A 16189-nucleotide genomic window follows, 5' to 3' on the forward strand; every position below is an offset into this window, starting at 1 on the left:
TTATTTTTAAAAAGAATTAGAATTTTGTGTTCACAAAATAACATTTTGTGGGGACAAATTACCACAAAACACTTATTTGTGACCACAATTCAGACACAGATTAGTATTTATCATCGTTGTGGCAACAAAATACAAATTTGTGGCCACAAAATGCTAAACTGTAGCCACTAAAAAGCTAATTTGTTGCCACAAAATCCAAATTTGTGCCCTAAAATTGCAAATAGAACACTAGTTTGTGCACAAAATATGATAATAAAATACTGCTTTTGTGCCACTATGTCCACACAAGATGCTAAATTATGAAACCAAACAATAAGCGAATTTGATGCTGCAAAATTCAAATCTCTTTCCTAAAATTGCAAATAGAGTAGTCATTTGTGAACAAAATATTTAAAAAGAATAACATTTTGTGCCCAGAAAAAGCTAATTTATGGCCACAAATGCTCACTTGAGCCTAATTATATAACAATGTGCTTTATTATTTATTAATTTGTGTTTTTGGTTTTTCTTTTGTGTGTCATGTCCAGGGTATCAGATAGAATAGAATAGAATAAAATAGAATAGATTAGAATAGAATCAAATCTCTGGATTCCACAGATAGCAGGTTTATGTTCCTTTTTTGGTCAAATATTTATGCATGTTGTATGGAAAATATTTAAAGATGATAATGATACTTATATAGATCAAATTGAGAATTTGATACCCAGCTCTAATTTACGGTTGTTTATTTTTATCTTATAAAATAAAAATGTTCACTTTCATGGTCACGTTTTTGAAGTTTTGTCATTTCTCATCCCTCCTTCAGAGGTTTTGGTGCTTCAGTGAAGATTGTCTGTTCCTCTTTATCAACAGTAAACAAAACAGGAAGTGTCATCTCTTGACTGACACATGGTTTCATCCCCCAGAGAACTCTGACCCTTTCACAGTTCACAACAGTCGAGTCGCTTCTGTAGATTTAAGAAAACATTTATTCACATTGACATCAGTACATTTTAGAGTGCATTTTTTTACATACTGTATCTGTGTATGAAGATAAATCTCTCTGAACATCGCTGTCCTACTCTCACATCAGGCAAACAGGTTGAAACTCGGACGTTTCTGAATGCAGTTTCTCTTCTGGGACACAAAATGTTTTTGTGATTTCTGCATTTTCTCTTCTATGCTGCTCTGTTTGCACAACACTTCATTCTTCAGAGATGGAGAACGCAAATTATCAGGAAAAAAAAAAAAAGAAAAAAACCCAAATGTGAGATAAGGTTTTAGCAGCAGACAGATATATTTGACACTTAAGCATATAAACATAAAAGCATTCACACGCTAACATGTGCTACTTCACATTCCACTAATCTAAGCTGCAGATCTCACATTCCCGAGGAGCTTCCTCCTCTTTCACTCCATTTTTATCAACTCTGAAGGTTTCGCCCATGTTTACATGTCCTTTCTTGCTTTTGTCCGTCTCCTCCCTGCTTTGCTCCTCTTTACTCCTGGACATTGAGGATCTGTGCAGACAATCCGTGGTGCCAGTTCTTCAGCTTGGCAAAGCGAGGCCCTTTGACTTCAGACTCGAACCTTTCTCTGAAGAGGAGGAGCACAAGACGAAATGATGACACTAAGTCTTTATGACCATTCTTGTCATAATTGATACATGCATTGCTATCATTAGCATGACTTAACTTCACTTAAAAACCTATTGTACAGAACTTGATTCATGTTTTCTGCCTTGTAGTTCATCATCATTCCACTAGGGGAAGTAGAGAGGCTTTCTTTGGACACTTCAAAATGGCTGCCTCCATGAAATCTCAAAAACCTTTTTGGCGGGAAAAAAGTTAGCTAGTTTTTAAAACTTTATGCTGAGTTTAACTCATTTATTGTTATTCATTTTTTAAAACGACTACTTGCTGTACTGAAAGAATACAGATTTGTTTATATACAAACCCAGTTACAGTATATTAAATTAAATTTGAGGTTGTGGGTAAATAATGCAGATTTTTTGGTTAAACTCATGTCAATATTTTAGCATCTTAAAGTAGCATTGTTGTGAGTAAAAGCGTACTATATCTTATAAAAAATGATGAAGCAAATTATTTAGTGTTTTTTGTGCTTGTTTATAATTTTTGATGGGCTAAAATGCTACGATTTATAACGTTGATTATGTTTTGAAAAATCTGAAAATGTTTCTTCTTAATGTTCTACATCTTTTAAGAGGAAACAAAAACATGGAATATATATATATATATATATATATATATATATATATGCTGAAAAAAGTGAAACATTGGATTAGTTAACAAAAGTTCTGCAATTTCATACTTTTAAAATTATTAGTTTGCATCAAATTCAAATTTTGAATTGATGGTTTACTCAGCTTAAAAAATGTATTTAATTAAAAAATATATTTTTAATTTAAAAAAAATTACAGAGCTTTTGCTAGTAGATACAATATTATATTTTTTTTACAGTGTACCGCCACTGGAAGTATTTTTTTTATTTCTATAGCACCTTTCTCAGATAAAAATTACAGAGTTCACAATTGTACAAACATAAAATTACATCAAGTCGTCACACATATTACAGACTAAGAAAAGATGATGTCACAGTAAAAGACATAATTAGATCAACTAAAAGCTCTTCTAAAAAAAAACATCTTGATCTCACTTTTATATTGGAATTGATTTGTCATACTGTCAAACGGAGGGCGTTCCAAAGACGAGGACCTTAAAAGTCAAGGTCTCTAGTTTTATAGCAGGTTTTGGGGATTTGTAGAAGTTTTTGGCTTGAAGACCTCAGTATATTCAAGAGTTTGTCGATGCAAGGCTCTTAAAATAGAAGTAAAAATTGAAAATCAATTCTAAATTGAACTTAGAGCCAATACTGTGTCCTGCATGACTCAGCACATTTTCAGAACTAGCTGAAGCCCTAAAGTCACATTGGAATTTTGAGTTTGGATGCCATTAAAGATTCAGTAGTTTTGCTGTTAGGCACAGGTTTCTTTTGTTTTTCTTATAAAACAGTGAATTTTATTTTGAAAATGGCCTGATCTTATGTGTTTCGCAGCCAAAAATAGTTTTCCTCTCTAATTCTTGATTAAAGGTGAACTTTTTACACTTAATACAGAATTATTCACAAATATATTTGCTAAACCATAACCAATATAATTAGAATTCGCCCTTTTTTAAGCTTCTCTTACCTCGCCTTCTGCAGAGCTTCCTCATCAGGATCTTGCACTGCGAGACAGAAGCAAACAGAAGGTCCAGTTGTGAGCGGCCGAGGAAAGAAGTGAGAACAGAGAAGGAGCAACAGAGGAGTCAGGAGACTCACGGTATTCGGTGCCAGTGATGTGGGCCAGGATCCTGAAGCTTTTAGACTGCAGGTTGGCAGCACGCCGAGCCCACTCAGACATGTCCTGGGTCGTGTCTCCAGGCCTGATGACCGCTTGATATACGGGTGACGCACAGTCCACCACCGGCTCCTTAACGGGCAGAACCCCACTGCAGCACCAAGAGAAACATAAAACATTAAGGATAAAAATATATATGTTACCGTATTCTCCAGAGTACAAGTCACTTTTTTTTTTGCATAGTTTGATGAAAAGTTACTCCAAATCGTCCAAAAGTTACGGTAAATTAGAACTTTAAATTCATTATGTTAGCTTAAAATATTTAAAGTAAAAATTGGGAAGAAAATACAAACTTTGTTTTCACATTTAGGATTAAAACACATTTTTAGGGCAAGATAAGAAAAAATTTATTAACAGATTCTTTGAGCAAGTTAATATTTTTACATTTTTTCTAGAGTTTTTTTTCTTTTGCAGAATAATGTATCCGTTTTTGTTGGGTTTTCCTTTTTTTTACATGTGCACAATTGGCCTCCTTAATTCTGTAAAGCCTAATGCTTGATTTTGTTTGATTTATTAATTTTTTCAAGCATTAATTGTGGACAAAACAACAATAAATCACAAAGATACATCTAAATCATTTAAGAAATAAAGAAATGCATCAATAAAAAAAAGAAATATGAACATAAATGTAAAGATAAATAAATAACAGGATATTTACTCACAATCGTACATAGAGAATTTTACAGTGATAAATCTAATACACACTTCAATCATGTTGTATTCATTAAGTATAGGGAATACTAAAGGCAAGTAGAGTTTTATTTTTCCCTAAAAGGGAGTAGGAAAAAGCAAATTTATAAATTGATCCCATTCCTACTGAGTTCATTGATTTAATATTTTTGCATGGTTGTCATAATCCAGTTCTGATCAGATCAAGTGCAGATTTTAATGCACACACAGATTTAGGGAATTTAATTTATTTTCTATCATGCAAAGATCTATTCTGATGTGTTTTTTCTGTTCAAGGTGATGCTAAATTAAGTGGAATCCTGGATAAAATTGTTCATTTTAAATTAGTGACATGTCAAAGAGTCATCTTTTGTTTGTCAGTTGAACCATAAAAAGTAAATGAAAATTCCAATAAAAAGTTCATGTATTTGTGATGCCATCAATCTGCACTCGTAATTGACGAGTTCGTGACGAGTTTGTCGTCACGGACCGAAGTCATGAGAAAAACACACGGAAGAACACGAGCGATGACAGACTGAAGACAGGGAAGCACGGAGGGGGCTGCAGAGTGATGATGTACTCACGCCAGGGGAGAGCCGGCCTCCTCACTGAGGTCACGGTCAGGATGAGGATGGAGAGGGGCGGGTGGAGGACAGCACAGGTGTAGTTGGTTGGTTGGATGGGATGAGCAGAGGAAAGTGGGTGAACAGGAAATGGAAAAGGTGCAAAACAAAGAACAGCCATTCGACTCCACACATTTAGACAGCAGGTTTGAGAGCCCATAAGATACCTTTGACATTCTTCAAATATCTTATATATCAACTTTATTTAAAAAAAATGCAGTTTAAATTAAAATTCAAAGAGATTTTATATTTATTACTCTTGTTACATGCTGTAACAACCTTCTTTGGCTTATATGACACAACAGTCATTTCAAAAGAGGCCAAGAAGGGGCTTAAATTGAGGATTTCAAAATAAAAGCTAAACAAAAACAAACTTTTTTCTGAAATAAAGCAATATTTTAAGCTAATTTTGACGATATTATATAGACTCCGTCCATGTCCTTTCAAAGCTCCACTATGTTAAGGTGGAGGATCTGAAATGTTCAGTTCATCCAAACTACAAATACTGACAGATTTATTGCTATGTGATGATAGTTAGGAAAAATAATTGGTTTTGTCCAAGGATTTAAATCAGATGTTGACATTTCACTACATTAGGCTGCATGAGGAGTAAAATGTTCCCTCTGTATGGATTTATCAGGTCAAAAGGTTACAAATAAATGTTGGATTTTGATAGAAACATTTTTGATGGTTCTTTTGTTTTGTAACACTTGAAAAAAACTTTATATATATTTAACTGAAAACATTAGAATTGGTTGATAATTTTAGCCTTTGTCAAGTAAATTTTACGAGTAAAACATGATTTTTTTTATGTTGTGATCTACAAAAAAAAAATAGTAATAAAGAAATGATTTATAGTCTGGGTGAACTAACCAAATTGACCTTGTACTCCTACCTGTCGTGTCCTTTGGCCTGCGACTGTCCTGCTATTGCGTCCATGATGGCGTCCTGTGAGTACATGCTGATGGGCGTGTTGTACTGAGCGTGAACGATGGTGGCCTTTCCTCCGGGACCCCTCACTTCAATGGGCTTGTGGGTGGACAGGGCGGAGTCTTTCAAAGCGATGGGGTTGAAGCTGGGAGCGTACTCCACACTGTCAGAGGTCGGCGGCAGAGGGGAGGAGACAGAAACAGCAGATGTTTATGGTGAAGGATGGAGAGGAGCACTGGTGGACTGAGCAGTTTGGGGGCTCCGGTTGAACAATAACATGGGGTCTATGGACTGGTGTCAATAACAGACAAACAAACAAAGAAAAAAAAGAAAAAATATTCTCAAAATAACCATTTTCTGACCTTCGTTTTGTCTTTTCTCTCTTTTTCTGTCCCTTTTCTTATTCTTGACTTTCTTTATCTTAATTCTATTCTTCTTTCTGTTTTTGTCTGTCTTCCTGGACATTAGTTTTGTTGTTGTTTAACTTACTTTGTTGGAATTTTGTGTGAGATAGTTTTCTTTTTTTTTTAATTTATCACATCAACAGTATGCTTACTTGCTGTTGAGGGAATAGTCCATTGCTACATTTATCTATTTTAGCAATTGTAGATCTTTATTACAGGATAAAAAAATAATGGGCGTGGAATTATTATATTAGATTTTCTTCTTTAAGTGGGGCCCCCAAGGTGTTAGGGGCCCCAGGCGATCGCCCACCTTTGCCTAATCATGTCCGCCTCTGGAAAGGAGGAACGCAGAAAAAAAAGAAAAACTTTTCTTCAGAAACATAATACTTTTGCTTACATAATGAAAATAATACTCTATTTCTGGACATCCATGATGGACCTAGCATGTGGACTGTTCCAACTTTGTAATTTTCCAGGTGTAATAATAACTTTTGGAGGGTTTCCGCCCGCCCATCCAAGAACATTAATACTTACTTTTACCACTCAAATCTCAAAGGTAAAATATGAAGATTTTAAAAACAATTAAATCCCTTATCATTTTAGAAAGTTGTTGTCTTAGTAAACAGTATATTTTTGAAAACCAAAGACTTTTACCACCAGAATAAAGACAAAAATCCAATCAGCGGTTCAGAACAGATGAAGAAGAGTTTTTACTAACCCCTTGACACTTGAGTTTATTTACAGCAAAAATTTTTTTTTTTGCTTTCAGGTACATAATACATTTAAAGTAATTTTAGAGCCAAAGTGGTTCGATCCATAATTACACCAATAGGTGTCAAGGCGTTGAAGGACAAACATGCCAGAGTCAAACATGCTGGTAAAAAAATCCACACATAACAAAAATTAGAAGTAATGTGGAACAAACACATATTTAATTGAGTTCAGATACAGTAAAGATGTTTTTTTTAGGTATTTTTATGGAATATTTGAACGTTTTCTCAACTTTATGAAGTAAAAAGTGTTGCTGGAAATGTAGAAAAAAAAGAAGAAATGATGATAAATTGTAGAAATGTATGTAAAATAGTAAAAAAAAAGGTCAAACATGTGATAAACAGACAAAACATGTACAGATCTACTGTTCTCTTTTGGGCAGCAGTGCTGTAAATAAGCCACACGTTTCACTCCATACTGACAAATCAGTCTGCAGAAGCACAAATGTTAGTTTACTGCAGTAAAGCGAGTCAAACCGACATGTGACAGTACTGACTTTGCAGCTGTGTTTGCGATAACCTGAAACATAAATAAAAAAACAAAGATTACACAATGAAATGACTTACTGGAGGTATTCATTTAGTGATAACAATAGCCCTGCATTTGTTAAAGGAAAGTATCCAACTATGCTTTTATCCACACACACAGGTTAGAATAGCTCTCGCTTAATATCCGGGGGCATAATTTCCATCCCCAGGAGTGACTGACAAGAGCAGAAGTTTTTCGGTCATGTGACTCAGAACAGGAGGTTCAGGAGACACATTTAGCCCAGAGCCGGCTGGAATAGACACAAACACAGATTCACTAGAAGGTCAGGACGGAACTCGTTATGGAGGATTTATCGTTTCTGATGTCTCAGGAAACAGTTGGAGGCGTAACCCTAATTTATTTGGTTTAATAAAAAAATGCTTCAGTCACATGTTGATCTTGCACAGCACCAACTCAGATTTTGTCTTTGTGGAGGATCAAATATTACATTTTATTGGTTAAAATCTTCGTTTGAGAAATAATATTATAACAATAGAATTTATTTCTTAAACTAAGAATTAATTTGTCTTGGACCTGGTTTTTTTACGTTAACTTTTAAAAACATGTTCCCTTTCATGTGTTCAGTGAGGGGTGGATATGTTCTACAGTAGGTGAAACATGCTGCACGTGGGACACCCCCTCTTTTAGACTAGGGGGGTGTCCTGTCTCAGGCATGTATGCATTCCATGACAGCCTGCAGCACCTGTTCTGCTCTGCGCCGCCATGTTCTCAGAGAGAGGCGGAACCGTGCTGCGGCGGCCGTGAGTTCTTCCTTCATCACGTTTCCTGACACCTGACTGAACTGTCACTGTAAAGCGGCTGGGAGACATATCACAGCAGACCCCGACCAGGATGTCATCCAACTGAAGTTTACACTTTTTCCATACCATCCTTTACATCAGATCTAACTTTATTACTGACACACAATGTAAACATTTTTTAATTCTAAGTATAGTTGCCTTCGTTTGGTATTTATTTTTTAAGTTATGAATGTTTTAAGGAAAATAGTGTCAGATAAAATAAAAATTTCACATTTTTTTGTAGTTATGGCCCTTCTGTTTACATGCTGTGTCTATTCAAACCCACTCTGCTCTGAGTAACATGATGCTCATATTACATATCCATATTTTCCTAAAGATAGCTGTATGTAGAGTCAACACTTAATGTCATCCACTGATTTATGACTAATTGATTTATTTTGTACTCTTTTTCTATTCAAGAACATGCAAATTCTAAAAAACAATTAGCAAAAAATTGGAACAATCCTTTGCTGTTTGTTTTTGGAACACTTTTCTTCGCATTTTTGTTAAATCAACTCACAGCAACGCTTCACATGTGTTTTTAGCAAACAAAACAGCTATTATAATAAAAAATTCATCAGAACAACATGTAGCTTACACCAAAAAGAAAGTCAAAATTGTAATTAAATGTACAGTAATCTGTGTTTGTACATCTAATCTAATGCAGGCGACCTAAAAGCAAGGTTCCTTTGCATAAAATAATCATTTTTTTGGTATCTTGTTTGTTAAGATGATTTTCTGCATAAATTCATAAATCACAGTGGAACTTAAAAATTCTGAGAGGAGGAAAGAGCTTTTCTCAGCACATCTCAGTGGGATTAGAGTGCTTGAAATCTGATTTAGATTTCTCCTTTTTATTTTGGGTAAAAATTGAGAAATTATTGTCTGTTTTTTCTTAGGGGAAAATGACTATTTTTACTTAGTTTGAATCTGCAGAAAACAATCGAGATTAAATAAAGTGTTTAACCATGAAATTCTCTCTGTACCTGAAATTTATCCACCTAATTAGCTCTAACATAACTTCACTAAACTTTGAAAATAAGTAATTAAAAAAAGTCACTTATATGATAAATGAACAGATTTTTTTAAAAAGGAATTTGTAAAATCTCATGACATTCTGGCAACCCTTTTCTCAGCCATACTCTATTTCCTCCACTAGAGGGCAGCAGAGCGTTACTTTAAGGTGCATCACAGAATTTTAAGACTCAACAAACTAAGCTGCATTTTGACACGTCATGTGTGGCATGTAGTAGTTTTTGTTTGTGTATCCTGCAGGGGGGGGGGATACCTTCTGATGTGGGATGACAGGCATGGGGGAGTCCACTCTTGGAGTTGCCGTGGGGACCGGAGCCGGACGTCTTGATCTATTGATTGCAACATGTAATCAGTCAGATTTTATCCCCCAAAAGAGATTATTTTAACTTTAAATCATCATAATTTGGATCCCCTCCCCTTTAAAAGTTACTTCTGAGTTTTCGCAGCAGCTTGCTGCTGTCTTACTTCTGCATTGTGAGTGACAGTCTGTTTGTGGCGGACTTGATCTTGTTCTGGGCCTCCAGGTGTGTCAGCCCCTCGGTGCTGACTCCATCAATGGCTGTGATGATGTCGCCCTGGGCCAGGCTGCCACCCGCTGCCTTGCTGGCAGGAGTTATCTGGAGGAGGAGGAACGATCACATCACACTTGGAACAGAAACAAAGATCTTTGGAAGTCTGTGGATCTTTATGCATCTGGCAAGGATGTGTTTGAATTAAGACAATTAAGAGCTTTGATGCATGTCAAGAAAAATGTAATATTTTTATTAGTATTAAGGTAGTTTGTCTGGAATGTCTGAAGTGCATGCCAGCCTGTTAAATCATGCAGCACCTCGTTCTAATGAATGTTTTGTGTTTTTAAGGTGGAAAATGAGAAGAAAAAGGATAAATATTTGTGATTAAAAATACTCATAATAGAGATGTAAGGAAGGGAGTTTTGTATCACTTGCATAAAAATCTTTTCTTGATGTTTTCTGCACACATTTTTCTCTGCATGTCAGTTTAATTGAGGATTTTAAATATATTGCAGGGGTAAAAGTTAGATTTTGAAGCAAAAATGTGCTGAAAAACAGCAAAATGTTAGAAATTTGTTATCGTCGCATCCACTGTCAGAGACGCTTTACATCTCGATGGGTGTACAGTGTGCCGCTTCTAGACTTACAGTCTACTCATTAAAAAGCTAAAAATAAGCGATGCTGCTGTTGACGTCCAAAGCTGCTCTGCGATTGACCCTCCCGAGCTCCCGTCGAACACAAACACACACCTGGAGCTGACATTCGGGGTTGATTTTTAAGAATTGTTCACATCATCGTTCTCCAAGATGGATTCAAGGATTTCTTTAAACGTTTCTGTGTATTTTAGATGCATCAAAAATCAAAATGAAATTATAAAGTTTTAGCAAGAATGTTGAAAAATTGTGTTTCTATCTTTTTAAGACGGTAAAAAGATGTTTTTGGTATCAGAAGAGCTTTAAAATAAACCGATGATGCCTTTGAAAACATAAATTAACCAGATTTGCTCACTAACAGTTCACTATTAATAATCCTAATCAGTGTAGTGTGTCACCGATTTTATGTGCTGTGGTTTGACAAGCAGGAATCCATGGCCTTCATGTCTTTTTCTTTTCTTAGTTCTTGGCAAAACCGGAGAGGAATCCACACCGAGGAGGAGTTACGTCAAACTGTAATGCCATCCCGAGCTGTCCCACCAAGTTGTGTCCATTTGACCCGTCACAACCCGAGCGCCGACGACACTGTGTCACCCGATCAGGCTGAGAACAACAGACGTCCATCCATGGTTGGAGGACAGACGGTGGGCTGGGATGAGCATCACGCCCTCGTTTCCTTTTTTTTCCAACATGGAAGATGTCTCCCATCCGATCCTCAGGCAAAGCTCCAGAGGTTGAAAAGGAAACTGACCAGCAGGGAGGAATTAAGCTTACTAAAGGTAACACAAGCCACCATTAGCCTCCCGACGCCCCCCTCCCCAAACCCTGCATCCGTCCATGTATCTCTTCTCTGATGCTATTTAAAGCAATCCGGCAGCAGGTTTCCCAAAGACAGAACGATCTCTGCATTTAAAAGTAATTTTAAACTTTTGTTTGGCTCTAAACAAAAGCGCAGTGAAGAGGTTCTATATATATTTCAATTAAATAAACTCCAAGTTTGCCATTCAGTTAGAATTTTAATGAAATGCCATCACCAGTAAACTGTATAATTGCATATCTAGCTGTGTGTTTATAATTAGCAGTGTTTATGTAAAGTTACAAAGTGCAGCAGCGGCTCTCCTCCAGCCTAACTATGCCAGTCTTCCACTCCCTCTTCTGAAATCCAGGCGAAGATTAGATCGAAGCCTCTCTGTCATCATCACCTACAGCAGCGTTACATAACTGCTGCACGGCCAAATACGACACACATAGCAAACGCACACACACTTTGACCATTTAAAGTTGCAGAAAAAGTTTTAACTTTTAAAATTTGGGATGCTTTTTGCTTTCAAAGTGCTCTTAAAGTTCACAAACAGGCAGAAAAGGATGTTTTGATCTGATTATATCACATAATCAGCTTATTCTTGTAATTGCAACGATACATATGATCCCATCAGGGCCGGTCTTACCCTGGAGATGGTTAGTGGCATGTTGAAGTCTTTTCCTCCCTGTAGTCTGAAGCCCCATGGAGCGGGGCCATTCAGAGTCACTGTGTACGTGCCCATCTTCTGCTAAATGTCAGCACTCCTCCTGCGTCCGCTCCTTCTTCCTTCCCCCTGTCCTGTCCTGTCCGCCCTTGTTCTGCTATCCTTTTGTCCCAGTCGGAGCCTCGCCGGTTGGCTTCTCCCCCCTCGGTCAGCCCAGGCTTCACGACAGTGTCTCCTCGTCTGCTCCCAGCGCTCAGGACAAACACCCTGGGGCGGTGGCGGTGGTGCAGTGGGTGGGTCAGGTGCAGTGGAACCTATGAGACACACACATGGACACAGAGGCATGCGAGAACACAGTGTGCAGACGCACACATGGCGTGCAGAACTGCCTTCAAACAGCCTACAAAAGCTGTTTGCAAACTCAGAAGCATCAAGAAATCTGACTTTTACCAAAAAATTGTAACAGAATTTTAATTTTTTGCTTTAATAGTTGCTAAGGTGGAGGAACAGACAGGCTAAGAATAGCTGGGAGTAGAGACATGGGGGCCCAGGTCCCCGTATAAGGCTTGTAACACGAAGCCCCAGAATGCTTCACTGCCGATTCACGTCACCAATATAGACCCCTCTGACTGCAACACATTCTTTCTCCCTCTTTCCTCCTCTTAGCACTATCAGTGCACGCTGCCAGCACCCTGTTATGTGTAATCAGTCTTTTGAGGGTCGATGACATTCTCTTTTCCGCCACTCAGGGGTTTTGTTCCTGCAGGAAATTACAAATTACCCAGCACGGATTCTCCAGAAACAAATCCAAGACGGTCAATCCCGCTCGAGTGTCTCCAATTCAATTAACAGCCAACAGCTGATTGAATGCAAATAGCAGATGTTGTTTGATGGGTGGTTACAAAGTTGTCAAGTGACTTCACCTTTCCAGAAATGCAGAATGCCATCGCTCCATCACCAGGAGACTGAACACGTTCACTCAAAATGTCAAGCTACCTTCACTCCAGACTTCCAGGGATTTATGTGATGAGATTTTTCTTTGTGCACGAAAATATCATGAACTTCTGCACTTCCCACAGACGTCCTTTTTGTGACATGATTTCAATGAGGTGTGATTGTGTAACTTTATATCGTTTCTTTGCATATGAAACTTCTGCTTTCTGGTTCATTGTTTGCAGAACTGAGGCCAGACCTTGAACCTCCAATGACTGCTGAGGTCAATTCAGTGCAAACATGGTAGATACTTCAGATTCAATTTGTTAAAGATCCACTCTGATGAAAATTTTTAACATGTTCTTGTTGTATTTTTCTCACGATGGAAGACATTTATGAAGAAAAATTGTGCTTAATGAGTATTTATTAATTAAAGGAGACAAATACAGAGCTATACTGCTAACGTTAATAGTTTTGTACTTCTAATAATAAATTTGTGTGTCACAAGTATGAAACTTACTACAGACAGGCTTCATATTTCTGTCTCAAAACTGTACGTCTGGATAGTTTGATATTGCTTACCATTTTTGTTGTATTGCTAATGTTAGGTTGGGGTTGTGAGGCGCTGAAAGCTAGCAGGAGAGTGTGAAAATTGATGGCTGATGGGAAATGGAGGCAGGCTACAGAAACGAGGCTCTGTCTCCCCCTCTGGTCACTGGCATCTCCAGACTCACTACACCTCCCAGCAGCCCCAGCGCGCACTCCCAGGATGCCGGTCACCTGACTCCAATCTGGCAATCATCCACTTCTTTCTTAAGCACAGAGCTTTTCTCAGTGAGAATTATTGTTTGTGCTACTCACCCTGCATACCGAACAAATCTATCTGGAACTGAGCCGTCTTTGGATCTGCTTGTTTGCCGCCTGCCCCGACCCTTGCCTGGACATCTGACCACTCTGGTTGCTCTGTGATGCTCTCACGCCTCCCTGACTCTGATTTAGCCTTTTGGAATATTAGCAGGAGTCAATCCTGTCCTCCTGTCTTAGCTAATAAACCCCCTGTCTGTCCGTTTGTGACAACCATAGTGAAAAGACCACTAAAAACACGTTAAGATACTGAATCTGCATAACATTTTTGTATCCAAATAATGTTTTTTTTATAAGATATTTTTTTTATTTTACAGTTGATGCTTTTTCTTAACATAAATTCTCATCTCTGTCTGATATTTTCCGTCTATTTATTGCCTGTTTTCTTTTGTGCTTCTAACCTTGCAGCTGCTACCTTTGTTGTTTCTTCCCGGCTCTTCAGAAACAACTTGACATCTTAAATGATACAAAATATAAACAGATAAATAGGATTTTTTTTTTTTACATATAAAACAAGATCCTTAATTTAATTTATTAGACACTTCAGGGTTGTATGGAGGTGTAGTGGTTAGCCTCACAGCAAGAAGGTTCTGGTTCAAAACCTAGCTAGGACTTTTCTCTGGAGTTTGCATGTTCTTCCTGTGCATGTGTGGGTTCTTCCCACAGTCCAAAGACAGGTTACGTACATCGATGGACTCTAGATTGTGCGTAAAAAGTGTGACTTTGAGAGTGTGTGATTGTGATGGACTGGTGATCTGTCCAGGGTTAGGCTCCAGCAGCCGCTTGACCCCCAAAGCAGATAAAACTAGGCCGATTCCTACGTTTTTCTCTATAAAAACTAAAAGTTCCTCTTTCCTCTGAGTACAGTGACTTTCCTTGTAGCAACCACTTCAGAACTTTAACATTTAAACTCTGTGAACAGTTAAAAATGAAAAACAAAATTCATTTCATTTCCTGCTTCCTGGATCATATTAACAGAAATGTTATTTCTACCCAACAGGAAGAGATTGAAGCTGTGATTGTCTTTCACAAATTGCTGAAAACTAATGAAAATTCTAAAGACAAAAACACAACAACTGCACCGCTAATGGAAGATTTAATCATACTTTTATTTAGAAAAATAAATTAAAAACTGCACAAAACATTGTGTACCGAGAAAACAAAATTAACATGGAACAATCACTTAAATAAAGTTGAAAGTTGGTTAATCCATAATATTCATGTCTCCTCTGAAGTATTTATCCATAAAATTCTCTACATACATATACATTCAATAATAAAAATCAACAAGGAAGGTACTCATGTTTGTTGTCATGGAAACTAAGATTTTGACCTTAATTTTGATCCATCATTTTACAAAAAAAGGATTATAGTGTCAAGAAAACAGCTGTTTAATTGTCAAAAAGGTTGATTGAATGTGAAAAAAAAGAAATTTTGGAAAAGTGTCGATCAGCTGATAATAAACAGCCTGACGCTTTGTTTTTGTCTGTCTCTTATTACCAGATATGGCCTTGAGAGGAACGCAGAACGCCGTCGCAGCAGTTTTTCTGTGCACTCTGATGCTCCAACGCTGAATGATAAACTGCAGACTTTGAATCCTGCTGAGGCTGACTTGTGGCATTTGATGGCATCAAGGGAAAAAAAAAAGAAAAAAATCAAAGAAAGAGACCCGGGAGGGTCAACAAACCTCCTCAGTGATGTCAAACGCTTGTGTGAATGTTGCATGACCGCTCTGTGCTGAGCTTCTCTCATTAAACTGGAATGACATTTACTGTCAAACATAAATTAAAACATTTCATTTCACACACACGCATATGTCTTGATATATTTCTATTTGTTGTGGTGGCCACTGAAACATCTCTTTGAATATTTTTACATATTTATACTAAACATTCTGGCGGTTTATCCAGTCAAAAGTGAAACATTTTTAGGTGCAGTTAGCTCGTGCAAACCTCATAAAAGCAGCATTTCTGTTCTGATGGGCAACCAAAGGGAACCTCAAGGCAGCAGAGATGGAGAAGGTGCTGTGAGATTGGAGTTGACGGAGTACGAGTTGATCTGAAGTTATTTTTGCTGATTTTATACAAACAAAAAAGTAAAATATTGAATCCTTTGAATTAGATTTTAGCAGCAAAGGAGCTTTTAAAGGTGTGCTGGTACAGTTGGGATCTGCCTGCAGTGTTTAAGTTTGTGTCACATCAGCAGTTATCAGTTGTAGGAGCCACTTTGACTGTATAAGAGAATTGGACCTAGTGAGTGTGATGTCACTCACACAAAATGACTTACTTTGGGCTCCAATCAAATAAAGTCACATGCAGACGTTATCAGTGATTGTCTGCTATGGGCGACACTCACATGAGTTATTGACTGTATATAGAGAACTGGACTGAACGCCTGCCTCTGGAGAGGGTGGAGGAGGGAAAATCAACAGAATGTTCTGTGGAGAAACTGGCATCACTTTGCTTGCTACTATTCTCCATATTGAAGATGCAGAGTGACAATGTTACAAACCACACCCCCTCTGCTCAGCCCGCCCCTCTTTTGCATTTTTCATATATGAACTGAGAGTGATCAGCCTCCAACTCCCCTGTTGTGTTACCCTTT

General features: G+C 37.5%; 1 protein-coding gene across 1 annotated transcript; it reads right to left on the minus strand.

Moving 5' to 3' along the window:
* Window positions 1-950: 950 nt before the first annotated feature.
* ldb3b (LIM domain binding 3b) lies at window positions 951-12074 on the minus strand. Its single transcript, XM_024285741.2, has 9 exons — window positions 11771-12074; window positions 9623-9774; window positions 9411-9486; window positions 7291-7313; window positions 5585-5782; window positions 4651-4674; window positions 3319-3488; window positions 3188-3224; window positions 951-1575 (listed from the first exon to the last, which is right to left on the minus strand). The coding sequence occupies exons 1-9, from the start codon at window positions 11864-11866 to the stop codon at window positions 1479-1481; spliced, it is 873 nt and encodes a 290-aa protein (XP_024141509.1). The 5' UTR covers window positions 11867-12074; the 3' UTR covers window positions 951-1478.
* Between the last annotated feature and the right edge of the window lie 4115 nt (window positions 12075-16189).

This window comes from Oryzias melastigma, linkage group LG19 (genome assembly GCF_002922805.2).
Source record: "Oryzias melastigma strain HK-1 linkage group LG19, ASM292280v2, whole genome shotgun sequence".
NCBI classification, from domain to species: Eukaryota; Metazoa; Chordata; class Actinopteri; order Beloniformes; family Adrianichthyidae; genus Oryzias; species Oryzias melastigma.